At 32.6% G+C, this 17,665-nt stretch overlaps 1 protein-coding gene and 1 long non-coding RNA gene across 2 annotated transcripts; one reads left to right on the plus strand and one right to left on the minus strand.

Annotated features, from left to right (window-relative positions):
- Nucleotides 1-1,188: 1,188 nt before the first annotated feature.
- LOC127149064 (uncharacterized) lies at nt 1,189-2,630 on the minus strand. Its single transcript, XR_007820293.1, has 3 exons — nt 2,490-2,630; nt 1,584-1,700; nt 1,189-1,494 (listed from the first exon to the last, which is right to left on the minus strand). It is a non-coding gene; the product is annotated as an uncharacterized LOC127149064 (long non-coding RNA).
- A 9,158-nt stretch (nt 2,631-11,788) lies between these two features.
- On the plus strand, nt 11,789-13,698 carry LOC103501984 (trimethyltridecatetraene synthase-like). Its single transcript, XM_008465770.3, has one exon. It carries the CDS (start codon nt 11,942-11,944, stop codon nt 13,496-13,498), a length of 1,557 nt encoding a protein of 518 aa, XP_008463992.3. The 5' UTR covers nt 11,789-11,941; the 3' UTR covers nt 13,499-13,698.
- The last annotated feature ends 3,967 nt before the right edge of the window (nt 13,699-17,665 follow it).

Consider the following 17,665-nt stretch of genomic DNA (forward strand, 5'->3'; position numbering starts at 1 on the left):
ACTATCGTTACATAAATATAAACTTTTTATTATTTATATGAAATTTATCTAAGAAGAGAAAGTTAGAGAACGTTGTCAAAGCAAGGGAAGAGAAGAAGGATAATGAAAGAAGATAAAAAAAAAAGTGATAAGAAAGAATAGATAGAAAAATAAGGAACTACAAATGTGAAGAAAGGAAGAAGGAAATCAAATAAAAAGGTATATAAAATATATATATATATATATATATATATATATATATATATAATATTTGTGTACAGTAAAGTGCAGTTATTTATCACTAACAAATGATCTTACAATTTAAAATGTATATTACTAATATTGTTATAGAAATCGAGTGAAGATAAAAGAAGGGAAGAAAAAAACAGTTGAGGAAGAGGATGATTATGAGGTACTCATTAAGTTATTGAAATATACTTAGTGTAATGTAATTTAATAGTATATATTACACTACAAGAAACGGGGGTACTCCCGACGCACAAATACGTCGGCGAAAATGCAAAGTACGTCGGAAAAGGATATCCCGACGTACAAAACGGCGTCGGGAAGCACGTCGGGAGAAATGCGTCGCGAGAGGCTTTCCCGACGCCGTACCAAAGCAGCGTCGGGAAAGGCTTTCCCGACGCCGGAATATGCGTCGGCATGACGGCGTCGGGAAAACCTTATTCCCGACGCCGTCTATGCCGACGCATATTCCGGCGTCGGGAAAACCTGTTTTCCGACGTTTTTTTTCCCGACGTAATGAACGTCGGGAAATATTTTTTTATATATTTTTTAAAATATTTTATTTTTACTTTTTTCCTTATAATATTTTGCTCAAACATTCACAATGATGTTCGGATTGCTCAAAAAAATTTCGCGACGTTTTGGATTAAATTAAAATAAATTAATAAATATACAAACACAAATTAAAAAAATAGAATTAAAATTAATAATACGAATAAGTTGACTACAACAAAATATAGTTCTTAATATAGAAAAAACATAAACATAATGAAGCTAGGGATCATGTGGTGGTCCCTGTTGTGCACGAGTTAGGTCTTCAATCATCTTTTTCATAGCTTCCACTTGTGAAGCTAATGCTTGGTGATTTCTATCTTGTACTTCAATCCGTTCCAAAGCTTCATGAAGTTTAGCTTGTAATTCAATCTCTTTTTGTGTGGACTGCGAACAAGATGGCTAAAGTTAGATATGTTTCAAATGAAATCATATATAAATGTGTAGTGCATTTAATTACCTGGAGGTCGCCCTTGACGACCTCAATGTATTCTCTCCCAACGTCCGTCCACTTAAGACAGCGGACGGGAAATGTCTTTCGCACGCACACGCCTATCGCCTGGCTGAAGCGAACGGCGTGTGGAGAAATAGGCTTCTCTGCTCCAGGGGCGATCGTCATCGGAATGCGCCCATTTATTGCAACGTGGCGCTCTAACTCCAAGAGTCGAGACTGCGCACGTCTCCTAGGAGTCGGAGTCGTTTGTTGAGAAGAAGACTCTGCTCAATAAATAGACAATAACATATAAAGTTAGAAAAAAGAACATGAAATATTTGTAAGTTAAAATGAAGAAAATTCTTAGACTCACCCGTATTGTCGCCCACAGATGATGACCCTCCCGCGATGTTATTATCTAAATCGTCCTCAAACTGGAGGAACATATCGTCCGTCTCCATAAAAGTTGATCGTCGATATGACATAATGGCTATGGACATAGAAAACAAACATTTTCAATTTAACTTAAACCTCCCTCTCCCCAGATAAGTAGTAATTCCATTTCATAATAATTACACGACCACTGTACACAAGATAATCTTCCCCATAGAATTTCTATCAGATCAAGAAACTCTTGCATTAAGCAAGTCTTAAATCTAGCTTTGCTTTAAATTATCTCTTTGCTCTAATATTTTCAGAAACTTAGCATTCTAACACATTCTCATAAATCTCATGTTTTAAGAAATATGTTGAGTAGACCCATTAAAACCATCCGTATATAAGATTGAAGAATGTTAAACATTTTGTATAAACACAAAATTAAAAGTTTATTAGGTATTTCTCAAAGTTCAAACGACTAAGTAATTGGAGATCCTAAATCACAATCTCAAATTCAATAAACACCCCCCCCCCCCCCAATTCAATATAACCTCAAAAATCTCTACACATTCAAATTTTTTATCAATCTCAAATTCAATTTCAACTTCAATCTCAACGTCAATCTTAAATCCTAAAACCACTTCAAATTCAAATTCAACACTAAAACCTAAAACTAATTCAAAATCTATATCCTAAAACTATTTCAAAATCTAAATTCTAAAACTAATCCTAAAACTAATTAACTAAAGCAAAAACAAAAAAGAACTTTAAACAATTTCAATAATACATACATTTTTTTAACTTTGAAACAAAAAAAAAACAAAAAAACAAACAAACCCTAAACTAATTTTTATCAAAAAAAACTCTAAAAAAACTAAATAAATTTACATATTTCACTTACCTAAAGTGGCAGACGGCGACGAGGAACAACGGCGAGGCGGTCGGCGACGGACGGCGGCGGAACAAAAGGATGGCGGCGACTTCTTCTTCTTCTCCTTTCTTTTTCTCCTCCTCTCGGTTTCGGTTCTGTGAATACAGAACTGAAACGAATTTAAAGGGGATTTCCCGACGCAGTGACGTGGCGTCGGGAAATCCCTCAAAACGCGTCGGGAAAAGGGGAATTCCCGACGCTCATTAAACCCCTTTTCCCGACGTTTAACGCGGCGTCGGGAAAAACCCCTTTTCCGACGCTGCTCCCGACGCACTGTTCACGGCGTCGGGAAAAACCCCTTTTCCCGATTTACTTTTTGCCGACGCCTTCATGTTGCGTCGGGAAAAAAGGTTTTCCCGACGCCGCTCCCGACGCACTGTTCACGGCGTCGGGAAAAACCCCTTTTCCCGATTTATTTTTGCCGACGCCTTCATGGTGCGTCGGGAAAGATGGTTTTCCCGACGCATCGCCCGACGCGTTGTTGAGTGCGTCGGGAAAGCCCTTATTCCCGACGTTCTTTATGCCGACGTGCTTTTCGGCGTCGGGAAGTCGCCATTTTCTTGTAGTGTTATATATATAGAATGATATTATCCTTCAAATTATGTTTGCAGCGTGCACAATTTTTCCTGAAAAGGAGTAAATGGTCAAGAGTGCAGAAATTAAACGTTTATGCAAGACTAAATGTTATTAGAAATATAAAAAGGAATTAAATAATAGGAAATTAGAAGTATTTAGAAATGCGTTTTTTGGTAGTTTTCTAGACTTAAAATTCTCAAAATTCCAAAGCCAATTTCTATACCACATCATCAAACGTCAATGTACATTAACAAAGAATGATGAGTTGTGGTATAACTTCAAAGAAATTATAGCCAAATTTGGCACTAAGGAATTTGAGGCAATAACCGGTCTAAATTGTGGTCCCTTGCTGACCGTAGATACTTCTAAGGTGAAGGAAAAATTTATGTCTAAGTACTTCAAGAATGAAGACGTACCTTATACCAAGGTCAAGGGTCTCATTTTTATTTAATGACTCTAAAAAACTGAAGGAGGAAGATAAAATAAAAATGGCAAAGATATACTTCCTAGAGAATTTCCTCCTTGGAAAACAATTCACAATCGGTATTGATTTGGAATACATCAAATTACTGGATGATGAAAAACAGTTTGATGAGTATCTCTGGGGAAGGATAGTAATGTGCTAATAGATTCTATAAAAAAATCTATAAAAATATCCCTCTACCATAGTTCTTAGAATCTCTGGATTTGCTTACTCTCTTTTAGTATAGGCGTATGAATGCATCCCACTGTTCACTGGTCTTTCAATATTTTGTGCACAAAGAATTGAACACAAGAAGATATGCATGTTGAATTGGGTAGTTGACAGCCACCCAAAATGTAAAGATTCGACCATGAACAGGTTTGATGCGAACTGTATATTTTATACTTACCGATAAAATTATATATGTATATGCATATAGTATAAACTCATATCAGAATGTGTCATTTATGAAACAGTTCCAATATAAGGCCATGTTTCCTGAGGATGATTTCGAGGAACGAAGCACGTTCCGTGAAATGCAAAGTAGAGAGGAAACTAATGAAAATTTTGAGAAAGGAGAATGCTCACAACAAGCTGAGCAATCCAATGAGGAAGTTCCTGAATACTTCCTCAAATTTCAAGAACTAATGATGACCAATAATCAATCTTTAAACATGGAATCGATGAAACAAAAAATGAAGAACAAGAGATATATAAGACAGATATATAGCTATATATTTTAATTAAAATGTGTATATTGTAGTCACCTAATTTTGTCCGACATTATCTAAAATCCATTTAATTGTTAGATTAAGTTTTGCCATAATTTGGTTTATTTTTAATTTTGTGATTAACTACCTTTTTCTAAAAAAAAGTGTTATTTAACTACTTTTTAAGTTCTGTAGTTAGTTTGGTTAATGTAACTAAACCATTTAGTTAGGATAACTAAGGTAGCTGGAGAAATACCAAATATTGTAACTTTTATGAATTTGATTTGGTTATTAAAGGCTCCATGCTATTTTGATATGAATGCTAAAATTGGTATTATTTTCAAATTTAAAAAGACTAGCCATTTTGAATTTTTAGTCATTTGAAGAAGCATTTTTTTACTATAGATAATCCCTTCTTTTTCATCCATGAGAGACACAACACAACATAAAGAAAATGTCACACAAAAAGCCCTAGAAACTTTTACAACATTTGCATCCTCTCTTCTTCATCTAAATCTCTAACTTCCATATCATCTATTTCTTTTAACATTCATATCTTCTTAAAAAAAAAAAAAAAAGATCTACAACATCCATATTATTTTCTCTTCAAGCAACCATCTAAATCTTCATCTTTCTCCCTACAATGCCAAGAATCCAACAGACAAAAAAACTCTAACTTAATTGGAGGTGTATGGTAGGGCTTTGGTCCCAATGATCCACACCTCAAACAACAAGTGAGTTTAGTGTGTTGGGATTTCAATATTTCTCTTTTTTCTTTTCTTTTTTCTTCTTCTTATTATTTTTTTAGTTCTTTTTTTTTCTTATTCTTACTATTCTCATTATTTATCTCATGATTAAATATTTATTTATTATTATTGTTCTTATTTCTCTACTTTTCTTTCTCTTATAATTATTTATTTATTATCTTGTGAGCTTCTCTTTTATATATATATATATATATATATATATATATATATTATTTATCATATATTTCTTCCTACCTTGTTGTTTATCTCTTTTTATTTATTATTATGTCTTTCCTTTGTTAATTTATTCTTAAGCTTTATTTTCTATATTTATTGCATCTTTAATTTTTTTATATGTAATTAAAATTTTTATTTATTTAGTTATTTTTTCTTTTTATAGCATTGATTTTGCTTCTTTAATATTTTCTCATATTTATTATTGCTACTTTAATATGTTCTCGTCTTTTATATGTTATTTAATATTTTATTTTTTCCTCAATTTAATATGTTATTGCTAATAATTGTCTAAATTTGTTAACATTTTAAAATTATGTTTTTCTTTAAAAAAAATAACCAACGACGAAATCTAGAAAATTTGGGAGTCCAATTTTCTAGAATTCTTGAGGTGAGGAGTCGATTCTTTAGGAGTCCGAGATCGATCTCTAATATGTTTTTATCTCAATATGTTATTTTATATTTGTTTGATTTATTATGATGCTTCTTTACTCTTGTTTCTACTTATCTAATTGTTCTATTAAGCCTCATTTTGTTTTCTATTTAAAATTTTCAACTTTTTCTAATTAAAATTTACTATGTTTTAAAATCCTTATAATTTAAAATTCTCCAAGTTTTAAAATCTTTCACAAAACATTTTTTAAAATCATTTAGAAATTTTTTCTTTTAAAATTATAATTTTTTTATGCTTTTTCAAACATTCAAAATTTAATCTATGATTTCATAAGGTTTCTTCATCAACCTTTTCTAATAACTTATACCATTTTTCTTAAATAAAATCCTACGACAGAATTTAGAAAATTTGGGAGTTTGGTTTTTTAAAATTCTTGAGGTGAGGGATCATGTCTTTGGGAGTCCAAGATTTGTTCACAAGAAAAAAATATTTTAATTAATGTTTTTTTTAAAAAAAATCTATTTATTAGAAGGCTATTCTTGTGACGGATTTTGAGAAATTGTACTAATTTCTCACTTTTTTTAGATGAGAAGATTTTCTTCAACGTAGTCTAATTGATGGAATGCTTTCCATTTATTTTATGAGATCATTGTTTCAAATATTGGAGTAATGCAGGGTAAAATAAGACATTAGTTTCCAAAGAAATTAAAGAATATTTTCAATTCAAGATTTGGAATTTGGCCACCGTTTTCTAAACGAGTGTTGTGGGGTGCTATCACCTTCCTAATACACAAATGATTTCTGAACTCAACTCTAGTTTTCGTAGACCATATTTTTTTATTTATTCAAAATTGTTTACTTTATTCTGTTGTTCAATCACACCATAAAAGAGATTGGTGGTGACTTATATTCCGTTTTAAAACTAACACATTTTGAGAAAGTCGGTCGCTCCACATCGTCTCGGGCACATGGCGACATATATTACATATTAATTATGAAGATGATCATGGAGGACAAAATGATTTGCTTGATCATGTAGTATATAACACTGCTCTACTTAATGAAGTAGACAAAATTGAAAATAAGAAATTAAAATGAAGGTAAGGAATTTAGTCGATATAGTTATTATTTTTGAATTTTTAGGTAGATTGAAACTATTATAAAATACGCTAAATGTGTTTTATGTATAAGAAAAAATTGGAAAAGGATCTGCTTAAAGCCATGTACTTGTTAGGAGTGCTACAATATTACTGTATGTATATTTCAAATGTTGATCATATGTATGTCGTAATACTGAAAATGTACATTTGTAATTGTTCAATAGAATAATAGGCTCGGGGTAGAGATATTGCTTGTCAACAAGCAATGTGGAAGAGCATGAGGAGAGAAAATTTACCTTCTAGGATATTGAGATCGTCCTTCACAACGAAATCTGGATCGACGGAGCCAAAGAAGGAAAAAAATAGAGTTGAATAGTCGAGAATTTAAAAATACCAACTTTTAAATTGCTCTCCCAAGAACTCTATTACATTGTGTTTGTTAACAGTTAGAAAAATAAAGGAACAACATTTAAGATTGTAATTTAGATTACGTTCATTGGATTATGTTATTTGGATTTGAAAGAACAACTTTGAAATTTTATAACTTTTATAAATTGTATATTGTGTTTGTTAACAGAATAACATAGTATATATTAAATAATATGATGTATATCATGATATTGTACATTATAATTTGATGTTTAATAGCATAGAAATTAGGATAAAATGTTTATGTTAAGTATATTTGTAATAGTATTACGTATATGATTTTTCAATGCAAAGTTTGAACTAGAAAACTAAGGACAATAATGTATACATCATTGGTAAATATGGAATTTTAAGGAAATTAGTGGATAATTAAAAGTTACAATTGGAATGTTTTATATAAATTTTTTTTTTCTATATATGTAATAATATTGTGTATATAACGTGTAATAAACATTATAATTGGATATATATTAAAATGGAAATTAGAATATCATGTGGTTGAAAAATAGGAAAATGGTGCGGTGTATATATTCAATAATATGAAGTATATAACAATAGATAACGAAGACAAATAATATAAAGACAATTCTAGACATATGAAATTTTTTCCAAAATTGAGGGCACGTTTATAATTGAAATTTAAATTTTAACAACATTACAATATAAATTTTTTAATTATAAGTATAAAACATAATAAATCATGATTAATCTAGTTCAATAAGGAAAACTTGCATCTCTTGCGGTTATGACCAACACATCTACAACGACCACATTTAACGCATCTCTTGAACTCCATTTTTAAAGGAATTCTAATCTTCTTCGGTCGACCAATTGCACGTTTTACATTAGGTGAAAGGATGACAATAAACATAATATCATCAGGTATTTGTCATTGACGATGATCGCCTAAGGGATTTATTACACCTCTATATATTGAACTGAAAGTATTGTTCAAGTAAAGAGGTGAGACATATGACTTAATTGATAAATGTTTCATGGTGAAAACAGCATATGCATGCGCACAAGGTATTTTTAATATATCTCACATCCTGCAACTACAAACCTTCGTAAGTAAGTAAATGACATATTGAGAGGTCTAATCTATGACCTGGTATTTCATGTTATTAACCGGATTAATCTACATTGCAAATATATAAAAGAATTATATAATGTATATATGAAATATGGTGATGTATATGAAGAATAGGTAATTATAAATAAATTGATCATACCTTCATTGAGCGACTACGTTCAATCTGTTCCCTTAATATATCTTCAATGGTTTTGGTAAAATCAGTCACTTGATAATCAACTTCATTTCTTTGTTAAAAAAAAACCATCTTTGCAACATCATTCGCAAAACCTCAAGCATTGAACATATTGGTAACTCCCTAGTCTTCAGCATAGCAGAACTCAAACTTTTAGATATATTAGTGGTCATGACATATCTCCTACGTGGTGAGTAGACACGAGGCCACTAGGAAAACCAATGGATTCAAGTTCCTCTTGTATACCAGAAGCAGAAGATTCCAACAAACACATTTCATGTTCGAAGTCTACAATATTAAAAATCTTCCTACATGCATGAAATACAGTATCGACTATTCTCTTATACTTCAACTTCAGGTTCCTAAGTAAATGAACAAGGCACATGCAATGTACAACGTTGGAAAATACCACATCTATGCCTTTGCATATACGTTTATGTCTATCAGATACTATGACAACCTCATTCCAGCCACCTATTACTCTCTTCAATTGGTTGCAAAACCAGATCCATGAGAAATCATTCTCAAAATCCATAACACAAAAGGCCAGTGGAAAAATTTGATCATTGGCAGGTGTTGAAGTAGATAATAGAGTACCATTGTACTTATTTTTCAGACTTGTTCCATCAATAGAAATGAGTAGACGACAATGTTGCCAACCAGAAATGGAAGTAGATAATGCTATGAAGAAGTAAAGAAATCTACCATCGACATTAACTTTATATTCAACAACATAACCTATGAACATAAAAAAAATTTAGACATATGACGAAAACATGGTAAGAAAATAATGACGGAAAATTAGTGAAATAAATGATTAAGTATATTGCTAATATACCTGGGTTGTTGAGTTCCAATATGTATGCAAATTGAGGTATCATCTTGTAGGAAATAATGACAATAAATGTATGACAATTTACGTATATTATTGTAAATATGAAGGGGTATATTATATATTTACAATATAAGAGAAGACAAATAACTATTGTATCTCAACTTATATGCATTATTGTAGTATAAATTCTGGCCATCTTGGGGGATTGTATGTAAACATATATGTAGTGATATATGTCCAAAATAAAACTTTGGGATATAACGTTAAATGTTCTAGGAATACTATGATTCAAGAAAGTAAAAAACATATAACGAATTAAGGAGGAGAACTAACCGGATGTATGTGAAGGCAGATGGAATTGTTGAAGAAATTGAATTGATTTCTGGCGGTGAAGCTTTGAACACAGTGATGGAAGAAGACTTTTCAAATGTAGAACAAATTGATTTCTGACGGAGGATGTAACGGATGAGATTTTCGGCGAAGGAAGAAAATTCAAATGATTTGCGCCTAACGAACAAAAGAACGAAACAGGATGGAATTGGTTAAGAAATAAAAATATTTTCTGATGGATGATCAAACGGAATTGGTGGAGAAACTGATATACGGAAGGTGGCGAAAATTGATAATGGGAAGAAGGCGGCAGACGACGTAAGATGAATAATTAGGGAATATATTTTTTAACAAAATTTATATATTAAAACGTATATTATTATATTATCATTTAAAGTCAATTATATAATGTAACATTTTTTCATTAATATAAATATTTCATATTAATTAAAAACATAATTAAAGAAATTATATTTTACGATAAAATTAATGTAAATAAGGAAACAATTAATTCTTAATCTCTAATTTGTTATATAATTAAGGTTAATAATAAGGATAAAAACGTCCTAAAAAATGTGAATTCTTAATTAAGTAAAAAAAATCATAATTTAAGATATTTGTGAAATTTCGCAGTTAAATTAAACCTTTTGTCTAAATCTTTCTAAAAGTATTATGATAGACTTAAGCATGCACATAGTAATATGAGAGAAAGATTATTTGTAATCTACTCCTTCTCTTTGGGTAAAATCCTAATTTTCTACGAGTCTTGTGTTTTATAGATCTATACCTTACTATAAGAGTCTCGTTTCCTCTTATAAATTCACTTGTAACCAATAGGTTTTATTTTGATATGGTATTTCATGCAGATACGTAAAATTATTATCTTTTCCAAAACAAAGAGAGAAAAAAAAAACAATAATTGAGCATAGAAGAGAAAAAGAAATCATCCAAGGAAAATATATATATATATATATATATATATATATATATATATATATATATATATATATATATATATATATATATATATATATATATGAATCTGCACATAGATACTAGAAACGGAGTTATGCATCAACTATTTGCTTTGACAAAATACGACCCACAGTTGTTTAGTCAAAAAGCATAAATAAAGAAGAAAAGAAAACAAAATAGTATAAAGGTATAGAAATTAGATACGAAATTATGATTTCTTATTTAGTGTTTCGTGCAAATATGTCTAAAACTTTTAGTTTAAGAAAATACAGCAATTGATTAATCTTTTCTTTTATTTACCATGAATGCTGCCCCCACAAGAAAAATATCCTATTTTAAAATAAATTTTAATACAAATTGTTTTCAAATATATTAAAATGAATAAGTTGTTTATATAACAAATCAATACGTAAAAACGATATAAAATTTTTAGACATTTTTATTTATACTAAAATAAACTAAAGTATTTACAATATATATCAAAATTTTGGATTCTATCGATAATATATCCTGATAGGCTTTATTACTGTTTATCAATATGTCTAATAGAAGCATATTAATGTTTATCGATGTGTACTGTTATTAGAATTTAAAATTTTTCTATATTTTGTAAATATTTTGTCAAATTTGTAATTTTTGACAATTCTCCAATTTTTTATCAATAGAAATTATTGTAAATAAAAAACTGTTAAAAATATATACAAACACAGCAAAAGTTCGAATTCTATTAATCTAAAAAAACTCAAATTGATAAATAAAATTATATGAAATAATCACACTTGAAAGTATTATCGGACATCTCTAGAAATATTCATTGAAAACAAATATAATTATATAAAATATCATATATCATATATCTATAATTTCAAGGATTTCAAGATTGTGTATTTAGAATATATTTTTAAGTATTTAATTTAAAAATTAAGTCATTTTGGAAAAAAAGAATTAAGTGTTTGAGAATCACTCAAAATAACTTTTGAAATGTACTTTAAACTATCTTCGTTATAAGAATTTAAATAAAAATGAATTCTTAAAAAACATTTTTTTTTCAAAATAAATCAAAACGAACACCTAAAGTAGAACCTTTTGAATTCTAAAAATAAAATAAAATAAAAACTTACCATAAGAGTCTATCATCGGCCATAAAAGTTTATTGTTGAAAGATTATATTATATTTACACTTTTTTTTTAAAAAGAGCAGTTATAATAGAAAAGTTATTTTTGAACTATAAATAGATTTACTTCAAAACAAAAAGTGGGACACAAATATAGATGTGGGTAATGGGAAGTTGTCTATAAATAATTTTGCATTGCCATCTTACTCATTACTCATTATCTTTCTCATCTTCGGCATTAATTGCAATGTATATTTGGGCCTTACCATTTCCCATAGTAATGGAACCTGATCTGTGGGTTTCTTATACAACAGCGTATATCGCCATCGCCACTCTCGCCTTACTCCTCCTATCCCGGTGGTTTCTTCTTCGTCCAAAGCTCAATTTGCCTCCTGGCCCAAAACCATGGCCGCTCATTGGAAATCTCAACTTAATGGGTCCTTTACCACACCAATCAATTCACCAACTCTCCAAAAAATACGGCCCCATCACGCATCTCCGTTTCGGCTCCTTCCCTGTTGTTGTTGGATCCTCCGTTGAAATGGCTAAACTTTTCTTTAAAACCCATGATTCCCTTTTCCTTTCCCGCCCCAGAATCACTGCCGGAAAGCATCTCTCTTACAATTACTCAGGGATCCTCTGGTCTCCATATGGACCTTACTGGCTTCAAGCTCGAAAAATTTGCTCAACAGAGCTTTTCAGTGCAAAGCGTCTCGATTCCTTTGAGTACATGCGAAAGGAAGAAGTCAACTCTATGATTAAAGCAATTCACAACTCTATCGGAAAACCAATCCAACTCAAAAATCATTTATCCACAATGAGTTTGAATGTCATATGCCGAATGGTATTGGGAAAGAAGTATGAAGAAAACACGTCTGTTCCGCCAAATGAACTCAAGAAAATGCTAGACGAGTTTTTCTTGCTGAGTGGTGTTCTTAACATTGGGGATTACATACCCTTAATTAGTTTCTTAGATTTGCAAGGGTATGTGAAGAGGATGAAGGCATTGAGCAAGAAGTTTGACAGGTTACTTGAAAATGTGTTAGACGAACATAATGAAAGGAGGAAGGGAGTCGAGGGTTATGTAGCTAAAGACGTGGTGGACGTTTTATTGCAATTGGCTGATAATTCAAATCTTGAAGTCAAACTTGAAAGAAATGGGGTGAAGGCAATTGTTCAAGATATTATAATAGGTGGAACTCAAAGTTCTGCAATAACGGTAGAGTGGGCAATGTCAGAGCTTTTGAAAAAGCCAGAGATTTTCGATAAAGCAAGTGAGGAGCTGGATAGAGTGATAGGGAGGGAAAGATGGGTGGAAGAAAAAGATATTGTTAATTTGCCATATATTGATGCAATTGTGAAAGAGACGATGAGGCTGCATCCTGCAGCGCCAATGCTAGTGCCAAGAATGGCTAGAGAGGATTGTCAAATTGAAGGGTACCACATAGAAAAAGGAACGAGAGTGGTAGTGAATGTGTGGACCATTGGGAGGGACCCAACAGTTTGGAAAAATCCAGAGCTGTTTGATCCAGAAAGGTTTATTGGGAAGGATGTGAATGTGAAAGGACAAAACTTTGAGATTTTGCCATTTGGGTCGGGAAGGAGGATGTGTCCTGGTTATAATCTTGGTTTAAAGATTATTCAAACAAATTTGGCTAATTTGTTGCATGGGTTTTGTTGGAAATTGGTTGAGGATATGAAGGAGAAGGATTTGAACATGGAGGAATTGGCTGGTATCTCAACTCTCAAGAAATTTCCACTTCATGCTGTGGCAAAGCCTCGACTTCCTTCTCATCTTTACTGATAAAAACTATGTTATTAATGTTGTAGTTTTAAGTATAGATACTCATAAATATACTTTTACGAAATATTTAATAGTTTAAAATGTAATTAAGTTATCTAAATCCTAGATGCATTGGATAGATGGGGAGCATTGGAAATGTGTAGTGTAACATTGTAGAAATGGTAAAAAGTGATTTTATAGACTAGTTTGTTTGTGTAAAATTAGTGCAAGATACTTTCATCTTTATACATCACAATTTTATCCCACGTATGAAAAATGAATTAAAAATATTTATAAAAGAATAATAAGAATTTTTCTTGTGACAAATTATGATTAAACAATTTGATGAAATATACAAAGATAGACAAATATTGTGCATCCATGTATTTTCCCTGTGAATGTGAAGTTACTATCAAGGATACTAATAAACACAATGAAATAATAATTTCAATCATACACTCACGCTATTATCAATTGGTCGTCGGTAAAGCAATCATCGTTGGCAATAAGGGGTGCTAAAATATCATTTAAAGCCAACAAATTGAGTCCATTGATTCATTTGGTTAGATTTTGTTTGAAAAATTATTTTTTGTTGTTGCATTTTGATGGAACTAAGCGTCATTGTAAGAAAACCTACAAAACAGAAGCACGTTAATAAACTACTAGTTGAATCGTTGGTCTCACTCTTTTTAATTTCGTGGCTCTACTCGGATGTGCAAACAAATTTCACATGCCCTGTCGTCTCTAGGATAAAACAACCTTTAATTTTGTCGGTAGAAACTACACTAGAACCAACCGGCATACCAATACTCAATAGATACTTGTTTGGTCAGAAAACTAAAAGAAAACATAATGGAATAAAGTAGTCGAAAAAAGAGATGTCGGGAGTATTAATAAAGATCACCCACACACGAGTGTTTAGTTAAGAAAGTGACTCATGCAGGAGTGTAGAGTTTAAGAAATGTCACTCACAAAAGCTTTTGGTCATTTCCCTCCCCAAACACTTCTCCTCGCCTAGGGCTCTCTCAGCAATAACTCAACTCTTTACACCCTCTAAATGAAACTTCCAAATAACAATGATTCTCTTAGGTCTTTGCCTCTATTTATACTAACCCTTTGGATCGATTGCCCGCTAGTTCAGAATTACAACTTTACACGCGTCCTTTCACTGTTTTGCCACATTATGTAGCCAAACCAAGCTTGACACGTATGCCAACAGTCAGTCTCCCAATTTTACGTTTCCTCGAGACGCAAACCTTATCATCTCATGAAGCCAAAATTTTCCTCACCTTATTTTCTCGAGAAGCTAAACTCCTTTTTCACAACTCTTTCTTCCCTGCGACATGCTACAATTGCCACTTCTTTTATGACATCTCTTAGCATCATATCCCCCAATTGCCTAACTTTTCTCGTGATAGAACTTCTTTCCTGCATCAACTTTTTCTTTATTGCCTTCTCTCAAAACATCTTCCTTCTCTTCGAATTTTTATCTTTAGAATGATCAATCTTTTCATTTTAGAAGGATCATCCTACTCCTCACTGCCTCTCTTCTTTAAAACAACTCCTTTTCTCGGATCTGCGCCTCACAACTACTCCATCTTTTTTGGAATTTCATTCTCGAAATTCTACTCTGCAACCTCCTTCCCTTTACTTACCACGAAACCTCCTTGTCTAACCCTAATTCCTTTTGGACACTCATCTTGATAGTGTCCAGCTCGTCCACACTTAAAAAATGATCTCACGTCTACATACCCCCGTGTGTTTGCTTCCATAACCTTGATATCTTGGCCTCTGATCGTCGAACCAATGTGATCCTTGGCTAACGAAAAGCTTAGCCCACTCCTCTGCTTCTTCGCTACCTCTATTTTCTCTTTCTCTGCCATGTCCTAGACTTGATTCTTCTCCTCTCAACATTTTCTCTTCATCTCCCTTATTCAAACATTTCTCAAATTGCAGGGCTGCCTCAACCAACTTAGAAAAGTTTGACCAAATTGCACCGGTAGTTACTAGAGCTCAAATCGATGTCCTTACGCCTTCTTTAAAATGCTTACACTTCTCATCTTCATTTGAGATGAAGGCTATCGCGTACTTTGCTAGCTCAATAGACTTCTTTTCATACTTCACGACAGTCTTATCACCTTGTACCAATCTTATAAATTCCCTCCTCTTCTCATCAATAAATGAACGAGGATAGAACTTTTTCTAGAATCCTTTTTGAAAACCTATCCAAATAATAAATTCTACTCCTCTCGTTCTTGTCGCGTAAAAGGTCCACCAATCCTCAATGCTTCCTCCTAACAAGAACGTAGCCAACTTAACTCTCATCTCATCAGGACAACCCATTACTCCAAAGCATTTCTCTACTAAGCCCAACTACTTCTTCGCATCAGCTGGATCTGTAGTCCCTTCGAAAGTCGTGCATCCTAATGCCTTCAACCTTTTGATACTAAACTGCCTCTCCAAATCCACTCAAACCAACAGCTGCTCCTCTCTTTCTCTTCTTGCTCTTGCATTAACCGACTGTGCTACTTCCGAGGCTTGCCTTCCTTTTCCTTCCTTGGCATGTCTACAACTTCCTATAAGAGTAGCTCAAGATGTTGGCCCAACTTTCCATAACAACTCACACTTTAGTCAAACATCAGCTTGATCTTACACACTTAAAAAGTTACACAAACTTAATTGGAGCTTCTACCCTTTCCCTTTTTCCAAGAATCTTAATAAGCTTTGACGCCGCCTCATGCCAAACGACTTAATCTCAACTTAACTCAGTCTCCTTTTCCCAAGAAACTTATGCTCTGATACCACCTATCACGCACTACTCCGCCCGCCACTTACCGCGATTAGGAGGAGGTGTATCGCCTAGACACCCAACACGTATCTCTCCACGAGATAACAAATTGGACCCCTAGTAAGCGAAAATCTCAACTTACTTCATCGCAGAGTTCCAGCTTAAACTTGGAAGACCTTTTCAACTCATCGAAGTGGAATACACTAGATCGAACAATTTAGCTTAAACGCCTAGCTTTCAACTCTTAACTCAACTTCTAAACACTAAGCACCTTAGGAATACAAAATGCAACACATTGGAAAATAATAGAAAACACACTCTAATTTTATTACTTGATCAACTTTCTCGAGCCATAGTCCATCTTACCTCTTCTTACTTGGCCTCAATGCCTGATAACATGGGAAATGAAAACTTAAACAATAAATCAAGTACTTAGTGAGTGAGGGTTTTAGAAAAACCTTTTCGGAATAAAAGTCAAGCATAAAACATTTCCTTTTCTCAAACTCGTCTTCAAACGCCTCATTTCGTAAATCACAGAAATCTCAAATTAGCTCCTCTTATTCCTTTCCGCCAAGAACATGAGTCCTTCTCATCGCCAAACCTACTATGATTCACTCTTGCCAGTATCTTGGGATTAAGCTATTGTGATGTTCGATCGATTCCAAACCTCTGAGAAGTTTCCTAATTCACTTCTTTCTTTTTGCATCGACCGTCCACACGATGCCATTCACATTATGCACACACTGCATAAGCACTGCTCATTTGATAGGAATAAGGCAAATGGTTTGCATGCATTCATCACAATCAACACATAGAAAACAATCATTTTTTCTTTTCAAACTGCAACATAAATATTAACACAAAGATACAGAACGCGTTATGCATAACTCAAACTCAAAAGAATCAATTAAGAAAACGTTTACAAAGCATTAGTCGCAAATCACCCTCGTAAGAGTATTAATAAAGATCACCCATGCACGAGTGTTTAGTTAAGAAAGTCACTCACGCAGGAGTGTAGAGTTTAATAAATGTCACTCATAAAATCTTTTGGTTCTTTCCTTCCTTGAACACTTCTCCTCGCCTAGAGTTCTCTTAGCAGCAACTCAACTCTTTACACCCTCTTAACAGAACTTCCAAATAACAACAATTCTCTTAGGTCTTTGCTTCTATTTGTACTAACCTTTTGGACTAGTTACTTTCTCTACCCGCCAATTCAGATTACAACTTTCACGCATCCTTTCGCTGTTTTACCGCATTGTGCAACCAAACCAAGCTTGACATGTAAGCCAACGATCGGTCTCTCGATTTGACATTTCCTTGAGATGAAAACCTTATCATCTCGAGAAGTCAAACTTTTCTTTCCCTTATCTTCTCGGGAAGCTAAACTCCTTTTTTCCGTC

This window comes from Cucumis melo, chromosome 4 (genome assembly GCF_025177605.1).
Source record: "Cucumis melo cultivar AY chromosome 4, USDA_Cmelo_AY_1.0, whole genome shotgun sequence".
NCBI lineage: Eukaryota > Viridiplantae > Streptophyta > Magnoliopsida > Cucurbitales > Cucurbitaceae > Cucumis > Cucumis melo.

What these genes read in the sequence shown, in the direction of transcription:
- LOC103501984 (XM_008465770.3), top strand. Translation starts at nt 11,942, where the DNA reads ATGTATATTTGGGCCTTACCATTTCCCATAGTAATGGAACCTGATCTG.